The following is a 20,185-nucleotide window of genomic DNA, read 5'->3' as shown; positions in this document are numbered from 1 at the left end:
ATGAGATAAAACAAGCATGTTTCACAACAAACATTGGAAATATAACACTAAATGCTTGCAGCTTGTAGTATCACACAGTGACCTAGTTTATAACTTATGAATCCATGTCTAAGAACAAACTGAACTGATGTAAATCTATGGAGGCATTATGAGTAGGTTTTAAAAATCCAGATTTTCCAAAAATTAAATCATAAACAGAAAACTTTAATTATTAAATGTTGCATTTTACAAGTTATTGGTATATTTATTTGTTTAATTGGACATATATGAAATAGTCTTACATATGCATATTTCATGGCTTGCTTATTTATATTTCATTTGACATTTAAATTTACTATACAATTGATAATTGCGCTTTTCAGGAATCTGACTTTTCTTTATTATTCTTTTTTTGCCTCCTGTAATTAAATTATAGCCGTATTTTTATCTCCTCAGCCCTAAAACATTTGCTCCTGGGGTTATAAGCTTGTCTCTGTAGAGTTCAACATTATATTGACTTTCTTCTCCAAAAAAAAATCAGGAATTATTAGAGCACTTTCACATTTCTTTAGAATGTGAATGTGTGTGAATGGGTGAAGGATTGATTTTCATTTTGCGTCCTATCCGACAGAAAATTGCGTCGGACGGTCGTCGCGTTTAGCGCTCATTGAAGGTCAATGAGGAGGCTTGCTTTGCTCCAACTGGGATGGATCCCAGTATTAGTTCAGCGTGAATTCCAAGGGTCTAACAGGAAGAGAGACGCCGTTACAAAGTGAAACACATCCGCTTTGGGGGAAAACACAAATTTAAATCAGTTCATCAAACTCTGAAACGGTCAGTTTTGCATTCGCACAAAACAAATATAGCAAGTGGCACAGACTCATGCAAAAACAGTCAATGAAACATTAAAAAAAGAATACTTTACCCATGATAGGAGTTAACCCATTTAGGCCTAAAACGCCTGGAAAAAACACCTTAAAAACCTATGGCCGATTTTAAAAAATACCCCTAAAACCTGAAGTTTTCCCTGTAAATTCAGCAACTGTGTCAACGCCTAGTAAATTATTGATATCTCAGCTTCTGTAGCAGATAGAACTCAAAATATATTTTATCTTTGAAATTCTTCACAAAAAAAAGTGAAAAGCAGTAATCAAAAAATAAAAAAATTCAACCTTTTATTTTTTCCATATGTGATCAAGTCTTCATTGAGAATGTGCAATATAAAACGTTTTTAAAATAAAGAACAAACATTACATAAATAACTATCTGATGATTACTTATTAACAGTATTATTATGCATAATAATGCATATGTCTGTTATAAATTGCATACAACTTACCTCCAGATGGCCACAAATCTGTCCCGGGACATATTTTGGGGGAACTGCGTCCTGAAGAGAGGTTTACTCTGTCGCCAATAATCTCTTCGTACTGGCAACACAAGAAGTCCCATGCCCATACACAGCCCAATAAATGTCTTCATCTCCGTCACAGTCACGGGTGACCACTTTGCCATCTTTGCTCTTGTTGGAGTTTGGTTTGTTTGGTCACTGTACCTATTCGTCTCGGTAACAAGATGCATCCAAAGTTCTTCATTAAAAATATGCTCAAATGCCTGCAGCAGTGTAGCGTCTGCAGGCAAATCAACTTTCACTCCAGGTGTGCGGTTGAAAACACTCCGTGCATTGCGGTGGTAGTTCGATTGGTTCAGCGCGTTCAAAGTCATCATTTTCATCTATACCGTCAGCAAAGCCGACACACTCCTCAAAATCACTGCCTTCCGACAACTCTTCTCTGTCAAACTCCTCCATGTTTGCTTGAAAAAAACTTATTTCTTCTTGCTAGACTTATATGCTCTCCCGGCGTCAATGGTAGAATTACGCAACAGCGCCCCCGGCTTGAATGGTAGAAATGCGGTAATGCTTTCCCGGCCTAAATGGGTTAAGGAGAATGGAAAATGGATAAATTAGTGATCCTCTTTGAGCCTCACAAAAAAACAAAATAATGAGATGCAGACAGAGTAGCAGAGAAGCTCATCATTCTCCTATCTTTATGGAAAAAAATAAAAATTTCCCAGATCTCTCTGAGAATCACCTCTCTCTGCCTCAGTGAACATACAAACCATCCCACTGCATTTATTTCTGTGTTTTTCTTAGATCTCATGTTTTTAATATAGACCTATAAAAGTTCTCTGTTTGTTCTGGTTTGTGATTCTGCACAGACTTGTTAAATGTCGCTTTGCTTCATAGCTGCAGTTTATTTTATGCATTTATTCATTTTAATAACTTTTCATAATCAGTCCAAGTCAAAGTGGGAAATTGTTTTAATTTGTGTATAGCACAGAGACAGAAGTGGAAAAAAAATAAAATAAAATCTGCATGGATGTGCCCTCCCTGCTCAGTCAGAGCCTCTATAGTCAGTGTGACATGGAAAAAAATCGGATAGTAGATTAAAAGAGTTGTACGCAACCAGTGTGACCCGGACTTAAAGCGCTCACTTAAAAAAGGCGTTCTATAAGTACAGACTGTTTACCAAGGGTCACTTTTTGAATTTACTTTTGAAATAAATGTTTTTCAATTAGAATATGCACCCTGCAGATATAGGGAACTTACTGTTGATCAAAATAGTTGAGTTTTTACTCTGGTCTAACTTTATTTTTTCTTTCCCGTGTTTCAGACTATGAGAAGATCTTCTTCCTCTTGAAGCAGATCCAGGGCACGCTGGACACTCGGCTTATTTTCCTCCAAAACATCATCAAAGAAGCCGCCAGGTACCAAGTTTAGAGTTTCCCTAACCATCTCACCCACATTTCTAACGAACGGACGCTCTCGTCCACCACTTCGTCCAAAACTGGGGACCTACTCTGATCTTTACACACAAACATCTCTTTGATTTAATAGAGAATGGGTCTTTAAAAACAGTAATAAGAAAAAAAAAAGGTTGTCATCTGGATGTAAGCAACAGGCATCTGAGCACAGTTTGATGGATCTATCCTGCCTCCAATCATCAGCTGTTCAGGCTGGTTGTGGTTTAAGAATGTATTATTTTTATTGATATGCTTTGGGCTTCTTGGTAAGAATTTAACATTGTTTAAACACTACATAATCTAAATATTGTTGCTGAGTATAGGTGCATTTACACTAGCCTTTTAAAACCATGCTGAGAACGGTCCGACCACGCCTATCCTGGATCGCCAATAGGAAGCAAGGAACCATGTTAGCATGATGTGTAGATGGGCGTAAGGAACCAAGCTCAGCACGGTTAACTTATCCAAACTCGGTACTGATCAGTTTCAGAGAGGTAGTGTAAACGGTGCATTAATGAAACATTTTATATCCAGCGTTTCCATGGTTTCTTCCAATCTGATGTCACAAAGCTCAGATCCTCTCTAACTGGATACTTTGACGGAAAGATCAGTTCCTTTAACTTCATTAACATTACTTCGGTCTAAATCCAGCAGAGGACTGAGGGCGTTCGTAGGACAGGCGGAATCAAGCCATGAACTTGCAAATGACTTTAAATCTGCTACAGCATCTTAACAAACAGAAACCCATTCTGATACCTTTTTAATTTATACTACAGCTGTGCGGTTTTCTTTTCCCTTCTGTATAGCAACATAAAACATACACCTACAGGGCTAGAGTAAACAAGTTGGATTATTTATGTTCAATAAAAACTGCTTTTTAATTGATAATGAATATTTACATTTCCTAATACGTTCCTAATGTGATGTATGTCCAAATTATAAAATTAAGGAAGTTGTAAGGAGGTAGAAACAACTTTTTTTTTTTTCTAATACAATACCGATATTGCAGCTTAGAGAATTCACTGATACCAGTATTGAATCCATTTGATATCCGTGTGAATCATGAGTTATAAAAAACGTTAATCAGAAGCAGAGTGCATCTATCAGCACGACAATATCAGAGATTTTAGACACAGACCGATAAAATCCGATATTAGATTATTGGCCAATATTTGATATTCATATCGGATCGGGACACAAAAAAAAGTCCAGTACCAGTTAATTGCACCCAAACAAGTGGTTTGAATTCGTTTCCCATGCATTTATGCTCAAAAGTCATTTCCAAATTTAAAAGATCCTCGTTTTTCTTCATTAATACAAACTGGGAAAAAAAGTCAAAGTTAAAAATTTTAGCTTTAAATTGAATTCATTAGTTTTGTGCATCAGACCTAAACCGATAAAGATGATCCTGATTGAAATCATTCTTAATGCACTTTATAAAAAACCTCTTGCTTTGGCTTCAGAAGCTTTAAGTGATGCTTTTGTACATTTTCAAATATTCCTTTTTTTCTCCGCTGCCTTAAGGTTTAAGAAGCGGGTTCTCATTGAGCAGCTGGAAAACTTCCTGGAGGAAATCCACAACAGATCCAACACCATGAACCACGTGGAGATGCTCTGAGACCGGCTCCAACCAAACAGACTTTACTATGAGACCTGACCCTCCCCCCACATCTCCACCCCAACCAAGGCCCAAAGACGACACACGGCCGAACCCACGATCTCCAGCACCTTCAGCCGACCTGTCATTAAATCCACATCAATGGTAGACAGTATGTCCGACTCTGAATGGGTCTTAATTTCAAACTAGATCAAGGGGAGGGGGGCGTTAATGCTGATCTAAAGAGATGCTAACTCTCATTTTGGTTACAGTTGAGTTAACAGACACCTCCTGTATTTGAGGCGAAGTTAAAGACTTTTCCAGAGAGGATCAGATGAGGGCCTGCAACCAGAGCGTGATGTTCTTCTTTTCTTTTCTGTGACAATGTGGCAGATGGTTTCAGTCTCAGCATTATATGTTTTGTTTCAAACCCAGGGTCAAAAGGGATCCACCGAAGTGGTCATAAAACAATTTTCTCCCACTACTCTTAGTTTTCTGTGTGTGAATGAGGAGGTGAATTTGTTTCTACACTCCACCAACCAGAGCACTCCACTCACTAAGCTCCCAAACTGACTTAATTTGGCTCCAAACTGGTGATTATTATTGATGTTTGATGTTGGAGAAAGTGAAAGGTTCTCAGGATCCTCCGAGTTTCCTTTAAACCGAGAAGGAAAGGTTATGAAAGGGATTGAAGACGGGGACGAAAAAGCTCAGGAACTGTGACTAATGATTCAGCAATAACATCGAGTCCCCCCTCCCCCACCTATTTATTAAAGCCTTAAAGGGCAGATATGCAACACGGACTGTGGTCTGCTGAAAGCAGTGATTGAGTGGGGTCTTGGTTGCTGCCAAATTACTAACTCCCATCAACCACCCCCCACCCTCTGCCACGAATCTCAAACCAACTTCTTGTCGCTTCACTGTATTTGCACTTGTGTATATTTGAGAATTATTTAATGTAAGTTAAGAAATAATAATAAACTACGTATTTGTTGCAATTTAATGAAATATTTCAGCGTTCTCAAATGTACACAAACAGAACGCCGGTGGTTAAAGGTCTAGAGGTCAAAAGTTGATTTCTGATTCCAGTGGCCGTCGTCTTCCTCCGCTAAACATCCCCTCCTCCCCGAAAAGGGACCAAAATCTGCCATACTTGTCTTTTACTTGTGAAGAGGCCGCTACCAAAAGAGTATTTTGAATACACTGTAAAGATGTAAATACCTTAGAGTACTATTTAAAGAGAAATGTTCGGTGGAGAATGGCCTTTTTGTAATTATTTCCATAAATAAAGATTCTATTTTACACTGTGAAGGGCCATGTAAATAAAGTGTTCCATAAACATGTGACTCTTTGAGATTTTATTTTTTATTTGTAGCAGAACTGTAGAATAAATACACCCAATGTGTAAAAACATAAAATTTTATTTACATGTATTTACAAAAAGTAACATCCCTCCTCCTTCAGCATCGTGGTATCGTCCATTTGGTCCATAAATAAATACTGCTGCTGGAACTGGTTGGTGCGATTTGGGGGGCGGGGCTTAGAGGAGTGTTATATTACTTGGTCTGCAGGGTTCATTATTCTCCCCATAAACAAGATGGAGCCTGAGAAGGAGAGCAGACATTACTGACATTTGTGTGGGACATTTCCCATATCTTAAACTCAGATGGACTTAATTGTCACACAGAGTTTATACAAAAATAAATTTTGTTCAGCACAGCTCTCAAGATATTTCCATTTTTAAAGTGTTGCAGGGATAAAATGTAAACATAAGACGTATATGATTTACAGCATCAAACATTCAGCACTTTTTTTATATATATATATACAACATTCAGTGGTCTAATGGCAGCAGGGAAGAAGCTGCATTAGTGGAGTAAAGTAGAGATACATCAAGGAAGTATTTGTACTTTATTACTTGACACCTCTGGTTTAATATCTACATAAACATTACCAAAAAAGAAAATTAAAAACAATCCTCTGGACTTTGTTTCCAAGTTTGAAGACGCATTAGATTCTTGGAAGCCATCCGACTGCTAAATGTTATATAAAATGGGGTTAAAAAAGAAAAACGTATTCAGAGAACAGTAATGTTTATAGAAATGAACAATTGGCTCAGACGGCCTTATTCTAATATCTTTGTTTTACCTCTAAAGGATATTACCTTAAAGCTAGAGCTATTTCTAGTCCTTGTTTAATACTTTGTTGATGCACCTTCAGAAGCATGAAGTCTGTATCATGCTACCAGCCAGCAGGTCAGATGGTGAAATGATGCACGACTATCCTCAGATCTGCTTAGCAGTTTTCATTCGGAATCAAGTCTTGACGATTCAGCTGCAATTAGGATTGCTCTATTGATATTCATAAGGCTGCCACCACCATGCTTTATTGTAGAAATGATTTTGGCCGCTATTTCCTCCAACTATAATCCTTAAGGGTTACATTTATAGATGACTGATGTCACTATGAGAATGAAAAATGTCTCTAAGCTCCACAGACACAGACTTTCCAGTCAATTGAATTAATACCCGGTTTACTCCAAATAAGTTTTAGTAACAGGATTCAATATAAACCTTCATGGCGAAGCTGAAAAAATTTAGAAACGTGCGGTTTCATTTCTTTTTTTAAGTTTAACATATTTGAAAATAAACATAAAATGTCCTTTTGCGTTTAAGAGAAAACTAATTGATTTTTAAATATGTGTTTAACAGTAAGGAATACTTTCTGGATTCACTGCCCTTCCCATTTCCAGTTTTTCTCATAGCTTTCCATACATTTGTCAACCTTCCTTAAATAAAGTTATTTCTTCCCATGTTTTTCACTAAATTAAATCCACAATCCAAACCACTGGACAAAATTCACCATAGCTTTATAATAAGCTGCTAACAGTCTGTTGTGCACCATGATTCTTAGCTATTACTCTTCATGTTTTTATCCACTAGAGTTCGCTAAAGAGGATCTGCCTTGCATTTAACATATGATACATTTTTAATTTAATCTTGGCTATTTTCAGGACAAGAATTCCTCTTTTCAGCTATTTGAGATTGCTGGATTACTAGATGCATCCTTTAAATAAGTCAATCAGTTGAGGTTCACAGGAGAATCAAATGATTTTTATATAGCTATGGTATTTCTAGACTAGGTACCTGTGTTAACCTGCCGAATGAGGAACAAGAAAGGCCGGTCCGCCTTAAAAACTGGAGCACGGGATCGTTTCAGTAGCACCATGGCTGGAATGATAGGGGAAAAAAAGTCATTTGACATCCATCTACTTGGTTTAGTGATTTCTTATACAAATGAATGCATGACCCTGCTGACCTGTTGCAGCAGATGCCTTCGTCCCTTCCTCTGTAACTTCAATTCTGACTTCATGGAAGGCGTCAGAAACATAAAGACCCTCCTCAGCTGCAGGGAATCAAATCCAAAAATTATCAGTTGACCTAGTTGAGATGATTTCATTTTTATATGAAGAGAGCAAAGAAGTGATCAACTGACCTGATATCCCTGTCAGGTCGGCTAATGTCGGGTTAAAGGCATCACTGATGCCCAGAGCAGGGAGCACCGACCTCAGGCTGAACTTCTTCTGCATTCTGAATCTGAATCAAACCATATTATGAAGTCTGAGCCGCGTACGAAAGTCTAAAACCTTTAACCTCAGTGCCGGTTTATCACCTGGGCAGGAAAATGTCCATCTTGGTCCTTCGCAGGCCGGAGTCCCAAGAGGCCAGCTGACGAGCAGTGAGCAGGGACTCAAGGAGGGAGAGTGGGCTCTTCCTTTCACTGGGCAGAACCACCTGCAGGCTCAGGGAGCGGTCCGAGTACGGCAGCTCCAGCACCGTGTAACGTTGGTCGGATGCTGTCCTGAACTGACCTGTGGGGTGCGAATCACAAACTTTATTCCAATTTAGTTAAATTAAATAAATTTGCTTTAAATAATAAAACTGCACTTTTATTTGGTCCCCTTTTACTGATACCCCTAAATAAAATCCAATGCAAACAACTGCATTGTCAACTAAAAGGTGACTTATAGGTCATTAAAGCTCAGTATATCTACTGCTGAGCTTTAAGGGGAGGTTTAAAGAAGGTTTAGATTATAAAACAAGCATGCCCAAGCTTTGAACATCTCACACAGATCTAGACAAAAGCAGGGAGCATGAAAAGAGAACATCAACCAGGAACCAAAGTGCGGGAACTCTGGAGGAACTGCACAGATCCAGAGCTGAAGGAGGACCATCATCCTTAGGCTGCCATAGAACGACATAAAAGGTTCCATGAGGCTTGTTTTGTTGATTAATATAAACTTTATGTAGATATTATGATGGCGGTTGTAGTCATTCCAAAAAAAGAAAATTAAAAACAATCCTCTGGACTTTGTTTCCAAGTTTGAAGACGTGTCGCTTCCCATTCAGGAAGCTTTTTCACTTTAAAATGTCTGGAATGGCGTTGAGTTCGAGGTTCTATACAGTATATAGGAGGAAACCAAGCAACCCCTCCACAGATGCATGACCCAACACAGAAGAGCCACGTCCTCCAGACAAGACTCTGTATCACCATGCGTCTGTGGAGGGGTTGTTTGGTTTCCTCCTATATACTGTATAGAACCTCGAACTCAACGCCATTCCAGACATTTTAAAGTGAAAAAGCTTCCTGAATGGGAAGCGAAATGTCTTCAAACTTGGAAAAAAAAGTCCAGTGGATTGTTTTTCATTTTCTTTTTTGAATGTTTATGTAGATATTAAACTAGAGGTGTCAAGTAAAGAAGTACAAATACTTTGTTACTGTACTTATGTACACTTGATGTATCTATACTTTACTCCATTACTTATTCTTCTTCCTACTTCTGACTTCTACTCATTACATTTTTACACAGTTATCTGTACTTTCTATTCCTTACATTTTTAAAACAAACGTTACTCGTTACTCTTGGCTTCGGTTTAATGTTTATAAATATTTATTTAACGTCATGTGCTCCATCCAATGCAGTTGATTGGCTCCATCCACATCTGGTGAAAACTAGTGTAATTGGATGAGTCATGTAACGCAAACACTCATTGGTTAGCTAAAGGAAATCATCAGAAGCAAGCAGGTGTTCTTCAAACTGTAAACGTGAATTGTCTATTTCATGCTACAATGTTGGATTCAGAAAAAGGTGTTGAAATGTCTGAAAGGTCGGACACAGGCGAGAGCGTATCGGGAGACGGAGACCAACAAGACCTCCCTCTTCCTTGGCCCTATCTCAAAGAAGTTTTTTGAAATAGTCGAAAAACTGAGCTTTCAATTCATATTGTGGCATTTGGCTGTTTTTTTTAAAGATTACTTTATACTTTAATACTTGAAGTAGTTTTTGGAGCACATACTTTTACTTGAGTAAAGAGTTCAAGTTGATACTTCAACTTTTACCAGAGTGTTTTGAAACTGCAGTATCTTTACTTCTACTTAAGTAACAAAATGTTTGTACTTTTGACACCATTGTATTAAACATACTTTTTACTTAGACCATGTTTTTCATTTAAAAAGTCCTGAAAAAAAAAAAGAAAAACTCTTTACCGCTCTGATCTCAAATAGTATGCTGTATTGTTAACGCTGTAATCAGAAAACTGTTTATAGTTGAAAGGAATAAAGAGTTAACAGAGAAGAAGGTTTGGAAACGTACGCCTAAGTGAAATGAACTTATATAAACCGAGTCACTGAAATAAACAAGAAATCCTGTGATTCACAGCTTTCACATAGACCAGGACCAACCAACACCGAGCTGCATCATTTTATCCCTTTTATTTTTTCTCTTTTTAATCAAATTTGATTTATTTTTTAAAGAACATACAAGATACAAGCTTTACAAATATGTTTATTACACATAAGGTTTAAATGACTTTTTCACAGGTCCCTACTGGTAGTTTTGAACAGATTGCTGACCCCTGCCATAAATAACCGTATAGCAGAAAACTAACAGGGCATGTTGCACTGAGCACACAAACGAGCCACATGGTGGCGGCAACAACACGGCGTGCTGCATCCTGGGAAGATGATCTAAATTCATGGGAAGATTAGTGCAGGAAGGAAAAACCTGATGAGGGACACTCACCAAAGCTGACCTCTGCAGTCTGATGCATCATGGGCACCTTGATGGTGCTCCCATCAGACAGGATGAAGGGCAGCGTCTGAGTGTTGCCAAATATAAACTGTTTCTGCCAGATGCCTCTGAACGCCACCGTGTTGATCAGAGCCACCTGGGGACGTTGACCCCACCAGAGGGCTTCTGGCTGGGGCTCACCTGAGCCCGACAGCTCCCCACTGCTGCTTCCTGAGTTCAGAGGCCACCACTCATCTAGGACGGGGCAAAGAACACATTCTTTAGATCCTTCTTTTATAAGCAGCTTAAACAAGAAGGTTTTCATAGGTTAAAGTATGAACTGTAGTAAATAAGATAGAGGGCCTACAACAAGCCGTAATCATTCTGCTCTTTCAGGCTGGTAGGGATGACTCAGCAATAACATGTTTACAAAGAGCTGACATGTCTGCCGTTGGGGACAGCTCATTGCTTTTTGCAGAAAATGTAGATTTTTTTTCTTTAAAAAAAACACCTTTCAGCAAGAGAAGTGTTAAATCTAACAACTTTCCAACTCTGCTTAGTAAGCATCAGAGTTCTTTGCATGTCTGTGGTGTTATCTTTGTTTAAAAGGTGTGAAAAAATATATATAGTAGAAATGCTGTTTTTAACTTTCTCTAGTTAAAAGAGATTTAACATGGACCAAACTTTGTTTGGATTTTGTAGGTGCGATCTTCTAGTGCAGGCCTGCCCAAAGTTGGCCCTCGAGGCCCGCCTTCCTGCAGGTTTTAGTGGTTTTCTTTCTTCAGCACAGCTGATTTCAGTTGATAGCTGATGAACAAGTTTTGCTGAACTGCAACGATCAGAATCAGCTGTGCTGAAGCAGGGAAACCTCTAAAACCTACAGAAAGGCCACCTTTGGCTGTTCTAGTTTATTGATATCAGAGGTAGGTAGAGTACCTAAAAACTGCACCAAAGTAAAAGCAACTTTACTTAATCCTGTTTTTAGCAAAGAGTAAAAAGGTATTTGTTAAAAAAAGGCTACTCATGTACTGAGTAAATCAACATAACATCTGATATATTAAATTATGTAAAAAAGACCAAAATGTGAAGTTATGTGTAATTCTTTGGTACTTTAAATACTATAATGAAATATTTAAAACCAACAAAAGAATAAAAAATAAACATTTCAGGCAGAACATTTTGTTTTAACATAAAACCAATTTATTTATTAACTTAATTTGCCATAAATATGAATGTTTTTCATTTGGAGCACAGTTTGACTTAGTTACAGTAAAAGTAGGGATGTTTTATTAAGCTATTAGATAAAAGTAAAATGTATAGAGCACTAAAAATACTTCTAAAAGCATATTTTTATAAAATGTTGCTGAAGTAACTGTAAATTAATAAATGTAGATAGGTACTGCCCACCTTTGATTGACAGATGTTGTCAGCCGGTGTTTATGATTAACCTGAATTGATTTGTAAATTTGTAATATGCATACGAGTGAGAATCACAGCACTGGTGTTTTAAGTGCACTTTCTTGCAAAAGTATTCATACACCTTAAATAAACTTAGCCGATTAATGTCAGGTTACGCTCATACAACCATGTTTCATTTTAAAGACCAACATAAGTTAATACGTAACAGAAGAAGAATATTGTTTTTCAGGCTTTGCTATAAAAAAAGATAAATATCAAAAGGGTGGGGTGCATTTATATTTAACCCCACAGGAATAATTTGTGGACTCTTTCTTTGCCAGAGGAAGTTTTGGACTTTGACTAGGCCATTTTAGCACATAAATATATTAATCTATATGTTTTAATGTAGTTCTGGCCATGTGTGTAGAGTCTCACAAATCTAAGTATTTCAAAGGTTTACAGTATATCCCATAGAAACCTGCCACTGCTGAGGAAAAGAGTACTCACATCATGCTAGAGCCACCACCATGTTTCACAATAGGGATGGCATGTTTGGGGTTTATATGCTTCATCTTCCAGCCAACTTTGCTTTAACCCATTAGATAAAATTAATAAAGTACACTGAGGTTGTGTTTACCAAAAGTCTGAAAAGGTTTCAATGTAGAACCCTGTGTGTAGTGTTTTTGTAAGGTAATGCTGAAGTAAGATAAGGAATTAAATCATTTGCCCCAATATGCTTTGGGGTTAACAAAACTCCTCAAACAGGCACGTTTTTTTAGGCATGTTTATTGCCCTTTGACAAATGATTATGATTATATTAACTGTTGAAATGTACTCAAACTATACTAATTAATAAATAAGACAGAAACCCAATTTAAATTGGTAACAAATGCTATTAGGTAAATAAATTCAATGATTTTAACACACAGTTACTTGACCCTATTAGGAGGATTTACTTTTCCACCACTGATGCCAGTCGGACACTAACATATGGTATGCAGTAAAAGTGCATAATAAAGCTGTCAGGATCACCGTGGTTACGTCCTGATGTCTCTGAATGGATGCGATTGGGATTAGCTTGGCTGAAGTTGGCTCGAACAACGCTGGCGTTGACCAAGGCTGCAGCGTTCTGGGTGAACTCAGCCTGAAGCTGGACTTCACTTTGGATGATCAGGGTGCAGGTTAGCTGGAGCCCCGCCCCCTGGCTGCTGTTGCTCATGTCGCCCTGGGTGAGCAACAGGAAGTCTCGCACCTGAGCGTCTGCAGAGACAGACAAGAATGCAAGAGTGTTTTTCCTTCATGTCTCACTTACCTCGTTTAAGAGCAATAAATTAGCAGTTGTCTCTGCATTGTTACTTCGCCTGCAAGTTTCAGTAGCAAATTGTTAAATTCCACAATACATCTTATGGGGATCCCATACAATCAAACTAAGGCTTTTTAGGCATTCAAGCTGGTAAGTGCTGTAGGTTAGATTTACTCTGAAAAGCAATGAGCATTTCACCAAAAAAAAAAAAAAAAAATCACATCATCTCCTCCGTGCTATCTTTATAAATAATAGCACATTTTATATTGATCATTCTGATTCTTCCACTTCTTCATGGTTTAGAATTAACAGTGACAAGTTTCATTAATATTTTAGATCAATTTTGTTCTAAAACTTATTCTCTTTATTCTAACTATGTCACTGTAAATTCTCCAGTGGGTACTTTTAGTATTTGTTTAGTATTTTTTGATTGATCAGAGTTTGGAAACTTTTTATAAATAATCCAGGACTTAAAATAGTGGAGGAGTTTTGCAAACTTTTTAAAAGACCCACCCTCTCCAATTAAAAAATAAATGCACATGCACAACCTTGTACCTGCTCCCTAGAGGGAACGCCTAATAAACACGTTTGTTCGGGAGCATGCATGAGCCCATTCCTCTTCATGCACGCTCTGTTTAAAAGTTGCTGTTTGCATTGCCCATACAAGCTTTCTTGATTTGCAATTTTTCCACTTTGTCAGACTCACCACCGGTAAGTGAAAATGGGTGCGAGCATGTAGGACGGGCTAGCGCAAACATATCACCGGAACAATGGGCTCTATGCACAGCTCCACTACTTCCTGAATTTAAGGCAGCTCCTTTGTTTCCTGTCTTTCATTACTGGACGAACTGATTAATCCAGGTGTGTCTGGCCAGTTACTTAGGTCATACACACCTGGATTAATCAGTGCATCCAATCATGAAAGACAGGAAACAAAGGAGCTGCCTTAAATTCAGGAAGTAGTGGAGCTGTGCATAGAGCCTATTAGGAGGACCACTTATTTTGATGATCCACCTGGAAAAAGAACATCCTCCACTATAACTTTAAGCTTATCAAGGGTTGCCAACTGGTAATCAAAAGTTTGCAAGTTTGACTCCAGCTCCCCTCCTTCCTCGGTCTTAAGGAAAGAGGTTACATACCTATAACGTGCTTTGCAATAGAATTAGTAGTTTAATAGAAATGGCAGGGTAAGAGTCACTTTACATTTTCACTATGCCTAAAGAAACCATCACATACATGAGTCCAGTCAATTTATTGTTTGAGTTTCTTCAAAACAGGAAAGGTTAAAGAAAACATCCCCAATGAAGTAGGGTAGATGTGATTTTAGCCATGTGTCAGAAATGGGCTACAGTAAATGAGCTGATTCCCATTATCTACAATTACAGTAACTATTTCAGGTGTTTAACTGGATCCTTAAGTGAAGCAGGAAAAGGTTGTAAGGGAGTAAAACACACAGACAAATAAAACCAGTGAAGGACACTGTTAGTTAGCTGAGTAAAACCTGCATAGCAACCTTGAGATAAATGTTATAGTAGCTGGTTGCTTGGGAGGAATGGTAGAAAAATAAATTTTCTGTAAAACATTTAGAACCGTAAAGATGGACAGTTTGCTGTCCATGACATTTTGTTCTACCAGATTTTGTTTAATGTGATGCTCCTGGTGGGTCTGCTGTAAAAAAAAACAAAAAAAAAAAAACAATATCCTCTACCAAGTAAGGTGGAGGCTCTGTGATGCTGTGGGTCCTATTTTTATGTATTTGTTAAAAGCCTTTTATTACATGAATAAAACATTTTCTTTATTCACATAATAAAAAAAAACTCAAACTAAAGGTTAGAATTTTCCTTTTTTTTAATGTGTGACTATGCTACCACTAAAGAAGGGGTTTGCATTTTAAGACAACTTACAGACCTTTACCAGGGGGCCAAAAATTGTTAAAGCAACATATTTAGAGTTAGGAATCCAAAGTTCCAGGTTAGGTAAAAAGGGCAGCATATGATCAGATTTTCCAGCTATCTGAGCTGTAAGATGATATCAGGCAGCAAAGAGGAGCTTTATCAGTCATTTCATTGGTAATGAAACACACTGGCCTCCTGACCCTTCGCCCGAGGCCAAGCTGCAGGAGTGGTTAATGAGATTAGAGCTGGTGTGGAGGCAGGTATTACGGCTCCAGACACCGCTGTTCTCTGCAGGGCCAACGGCAGCAGCAGCACCGCTCCACGCCACCTGGTACCAACAGCTCTGAGCGCCACCGACAAACCTCTCCAGCTCCCCTTTTCACAGCGAAATGAGCAGCTAACGCCCACCTTCCCCCTTAGTACAAAACAAGACTAAAGCCTACCATTCACGTTGTATCCCAGCGTTCCCTCCAGCTGAGCCCGGGTGTTGCCCCTGGCACCGAGCTGCAGCAGGGCCAGGGACAGGGCCACGCTGGCTGGAGACACAATCAGGTTGGAGCTGTTCTCCGTTTCAGTGAGACTCTGGTAGAGGCTGACTGCAAACCGGTTGTGAAGCTCCCTCATGCTGTCCTGAAAGCTGCTGGTGCAGTGGCTCCTCTCTGGCAACCAGAGGAACACGAAAAGTGAAGCCAAAGGCAGACGACACATGTCCTCAGATATAGTCCACAGGATTTAATCCAGAAATCACACCTGTAGGACCAGAAATAGGAAAAACCGTTAGGATTTCTAAATATTTAAAGTTTTTTTTTTTTTAAAGAGGGTGACGTCTTTCATATGCAAGAAATAACATTAATCACAACTATTACAAAAATTACAAACAACTTGAAGTTACATTTAAAGACCAAACCATTTATTCCCGATCTAATTCGATACGATACATGAGCTGAGCATTTGGCCGATATCCGATACCGATACAATACAACTGCTGAATGAATAAACTTTATAGCTAAACTCATGTGAGTAACAGCATCATGCTTAATATAACTTTGTCAAAATAAAAAGGTGACACATTTACAGAGATATAAATCATAAGTGGCTGTTTTTGATCTCTGTGATGATGTAATCCATATTGCAATGATAGAATTGAAGTCGATTTATCGCTGTAACATTATTGCTGCATATATACTCAAGAAATAATAGAAATGACTTGATCAGAATGATGAATCAGTGTTATCAGTTCCAGTTTTTTTGATATCAGAGCGATATCAAATCCAAGTATTACATGTGCATGCATGAATAAAGCATGACTAAAATGCTTTCCTAGGATATTCATAAATATAATTTTTTTGTTTGGAAATAAAACATGATTTCTAATTATTTAAATGTTAGGCATGCTTTTTGACAAGACTTTTTCCAACCCTGCATTATTAAACATCAAACTAGTAGGAGCAACTTAGTAATAAAAATCTAGTGATAAGGTTTTAATATCCCAAATTAGATTTGTTAAATGTACAAAAAGTACCTGTGGACAGGTAAAGCAGCAGCAGTTTGATGTCACTGGAAGCATTCAGACCCTGCAGCCAGCTTGTGCTCTTCTGTCAGTTGCTTCCTCCAGTAGCCCCTCTCCCTGGCTGTCAGCCTCTGGCTCAGTCCTCCGGTCTCCTGTCTCTCTAAAACAGTCATGAGACGATATTTAAAGGGAAACTTTCTCCTTGTTTGTGGTTGCAGTCGGCGATGTCTGTACCAATCGTCCGGGATTCCTGACTCCTCCGGAGCTATAAAGAGGCGGAGGGAGGCATGTCACCAACCAGCAAATCCCAGGCTAGGCAGAGGGGAGAAAACACCCCCAACAAGTGTGTGTGAGCTTGCGGCTGAGTGTGTGTGCATGTGTATACATTTGATTTAAAGGCATGCATGTTCCCATGAAACAGAAAAGATCATCCCATTCAGTTTTATTAGGAATAACACAATAGTACAGTTATTCTAATTGCAATGAGTCAAACTCTTCAGCAGAGCACATGTCATGCGGATTGATGTTATTCTAATTGTGCCTTCTGGGGAAAAAAAAACAAAACACATTGACAAAAATTGTTGATATGCCTCACTTATGGATAGAAAAACCAACAATATCAACAGAAATATCAATAATCTGAGAAATTCAGTGAAAATGAGACCTATAAAACAAGGCTTTTCAACCAAGGTTCAACCAGAATGATTTCAAAATATAAACTCATGAAACAGGCCTGGATAAAATGATGCTAACCTTTACTTAATATTTTGTTGCACAACCTTTTGAGGCAATCACTGCAATCAAATCATTAAGTTGCCAATTAGACTCCTGCTCCTCTCAGTGGGTAATTTGTTCCCACTCCTCATCAGCAAACTGCTCCAGTTGTCTCAGGTTTGAAAGGTTTCGTTTCCAGGCGGCATATTTCAGCTCCTTCTGAAGATGCTCAATTGGATTTAGGTCACTCTGACTCTTTGCCATTCTTGTCTGTGTGTTTTGGGCCATTGGGTGCATAATGGAGACCAAGCTTTCTGAGATTAGGCAGCACATTTCTCTCTAGAATCCCTTGATATTCTTTAGATTTCATTGTACCCTGCAGAGATTCAAGACACCCAGCGCCAGAAGAAGCAAAGCAGGCCCAGAGTATAACAGAGCCTCCTCCATGTTTTAGGGGCAGTGTTCTTTTCTTGATATGCTTCATTTTTCTGTCGGTGAATATAGAGCTGATGTGCCTTGAAAGCAGAATTTTAGTCTCCTCTCTCCATAGGACATTCCTCCAAAAGCGCCCTCCTTGGTTGCCTCCTATTAAGTCCACTTTGGCTGAAACGTTGAAGACGTTGCAATTTCACATTAATGTTCACCTTTAATCTCCTTAGAAGATGTTCTTGGCTGCTTTGTTAGCATTTGTATTATCTGTTCTTCTGATTTGTCATTAATTTTCTTCCTGCAGCCATGTCTATAGAAGTTGGCTAAAGTCCCAACTTCTGAATAATATCTGCACAGATATCACAGGAACATCAACCTGATTGGAGATGCTCTTACAGCCTTTACCTTTAACATGCTGGTCTATAATTCTCTTTGTTATCTCCTGAGGCATCTCCTTCCTTCGCTTCCTCTGGTCCGTGTAGAGTGTGGTAAACACCACGTCCACAAACAGCACAGTGACTACCTGTAGACTCAGACCCACTGACTGATCACAAGATTGTAGACACCTGTGATGCTAATTAAATTAAATTGCTAATTAAATTGCATATCGGGCAGAGTTAAATCACCCGTAGATAATGGGAAAGGTTTTGCAGTTCTATGGTAGTAGAACAAAAGGCAAGGTTCTGTGGAATTGTCAACTGCCCAAGGAGAAATTTTTTATCAAATGCTAACCCAACTGTTTTTAATATTCTTTTTTGTTTCTGCATTTTTTTTTTTTTTTTTTTTCCCTACTTGCTTTGATTCTGTTTTATCTTCCTGTATTTTAATCATGTAAAGCACTTTGCATTGTCTTTGTACTGAATTGTGCTATACAAATAAATTTGCCTTGCCTTGCCTTGCCTTGCCTAATGGACACAGCTTGATTTAATACGTCCCTTTAGTCACATTAGTTTAAGTGTTTTCCAGGGGTGCCATTATTTTTGTCCAGGCCATGTCCATGAGTTTATTTATTTTTTAAATCATTAATTTAAAACTTGGTGGAAAAGAAACATCTGACTTTCATTTGTTCATTTTTTTTGTATCTTTATTTATTATTACTTTTGTCAGATTCAAGTTAATTCTGTTATCGCTGATTTGTTTTTTGTTTTGCTTTTTGTTTTGCAAACCAACAATTTTGTCCATGTGTGAAACCAAATTTTCCATATATCTCTTAGGTACAGACACACTTTCCTGCTCTGATGATATATCATGTTTTTAAAAAGTCTTACAGCACTGGCAGATTATTACACTTATTTCAAGAAGAATCTTCTCAAAAGAAGATTAATAATCCAACACGATCTGCTCTTGATTAGATATCAATCTGAATAAAAGATCAAAAAGACTTTTTGACTACATATAAGACTGTAGGACCTGGTTAGATGGACAGTTTCTGCAGCCTATAACCTCGGCTCCTCACTCGAAAAATACATTTCTGAACATTTCTGTTTCCAACAAACATAATTGACTAAAACCCTCAGCATCTGAGGCATTAGCTCTAAAGTTGTTTAAGTTTAGGTGTTTTTGACCTGTAATTATTTCACTGGAATTTGACCTTCTGAGTTTCAGTGATTCACTATTCTTTGGTCAAACTAAAGGTTTTTTCATTACATCCTCATTAAAGAAAGGTCAAGTTTTTATTGAGACAATAAATCTATAAATTGTAAGATAATAATTCTTTAATTCAATCCACTTCAGAGTGAATTCCCCTTAATTGTTCCCCTAATTGGGGCCTTGACAGTCAGCTAAATAAGTTGCTGGTATTTTTCCCATGAAGAAGAGAGCATGATTGGTAGCCATCAGGTATTTAGCTGCTTTGTCTAACTTTGGATTCCAAGCCATTACTGGAATTGACTAATTAGAGAATCCATGGCTCTGGGCTTCATTAAACAGGGCTGCTACATTCTTCTAAACCCCAAAGCTCCAACTCCAGACACAGGAATTTGGAATTTCATGTCTTTGTCAGAGCCGATCAGATGTCACAGTAAATTAAAGGACAATTGTCTGTAAATAGGGGTAAAGACTCACAAACAAGCTTATCCTGTTTTGGCAATTTTGTGAAAACTTTATTCTTCATTCGCTCCTTTCTTTTTGGTTACTGTCTCAGAAGATCCAAAGTAACCTGTGTGTTTTTCCTAAGTTTTATCTATAAACACCAAGTTATAAATGCTTTGTCTTCAAAAGAATTTAAATACTTTTATTTTCTGGTGTTTTGTAGAGATTTAATGTTAAAGATTAACACAATGAATTGATCCTCATTTGCATCAGAATTATTTTATTAACCCCTTGTGGAAAATTCTTTAATAGTAAATTATTGAATATGATGTCATTAAAAGGCTGCAAAGGTTAAACATGGTAGACATAAGTGGAGGGTTTATAGTTTGAGTGGAGGAAGAGAGGTGTCGCTTGTTGCACATCATGTTTTGGTTAACAGACAATATTCACAATC

General features: G+C 38.0%; 2 protein-coding genes across 3 annotated transcripts in view; one reads left to right on the top strand and one right to left on the bottom strand.

The window, feature by feature from the left end:
• ints6 (integrator complex subunit 6) overlaps positions 1 to 5,727 on the top strand; it is a 39,972-nt gene extending 34,245 nt beyond the window's left edge. Inside the window, exons 17-18 of the mRNA XM_038277756.1 lie at positions 2,655 to 2,748; positions 4,309 to 5,727. Coding sequence (XP_038133684.1) covers positions 2,655 to 2,748; positions 4,309 to 4,402 — 188 coding nt within the window. The 3' untranslated portion in view covers positions 4,403 to 5,727. The remainder of the gene's footprint in view (positions 1 to 2,654; positions 2,749 to 4,308) is intronic.
• A 6-nt stretch (positions 5,728 to 5,733) lies between these two features.
• serpine3 (serpin peptidase inhibitor, clade E (nexin, plasminogen activator inhibitor type 1), member 3) lies at positions 5,734 to 16,826 on the bottom strand. Of its 2 annotated transcripts, none has more exons than XM_038277758.1 (9): positions 16,570 to 16,826; positions 15,491 to 15,797; positions 12,882 to 13,109; positions 10,464 to 10,706; positions 8,054 to 8,252; positions 7,877 to 7,977; positions 7,700 to 7,786; positions 7,528 to 7,611; positions 5,734 to 5,985 (listed from the first exon to the last, which is right to left on the bottom strand). In XM_038277758.1, exons 2-9 carry the CDS (start codon positions 15,753 to 15,755, stop codon positions 5,933 to 5,935), a joined length of 1,260 nt encoding a protein of 419 aa, XP_038133686.1. In that variant the 5' UTR covers positions 15,756 to 15,797; positions 16,570 to 16,826; the 3' UTR covers positions 5,734 to 5,932. The 2 variants fall into 2 exon arrangements, with proteins under 2 accessions (XP_038133686.1, XP_038133687.1); XM_038277759.1 differs by having other exon boundaries at positions 15,491 to 15,706.
• Positions 16,827 to 20,185: the final 3,359 nt, after the last annotated feature.

The sequence above is a fragment of the Cyprinodon tularosa genome, unplaced genomic scaffold, assembly GCF_016077235.1.
Source record: "Cyprinodon tularosa strain WSP-4 unplaced genomic scaffold, ASM1607723v1 ctg134, whole genome shotgun sequence".
Taxonomy (NCBI): Eukaryota; Metazoa; Chordata; class Actinopteri; order Cyprinodontiformes; family Cyprinodontidae; genus Cyprinodon; species Cyprinodon tularosa.
This window is presented reverse-complemented; position numbering and strand designations above follow the sequence as displayed.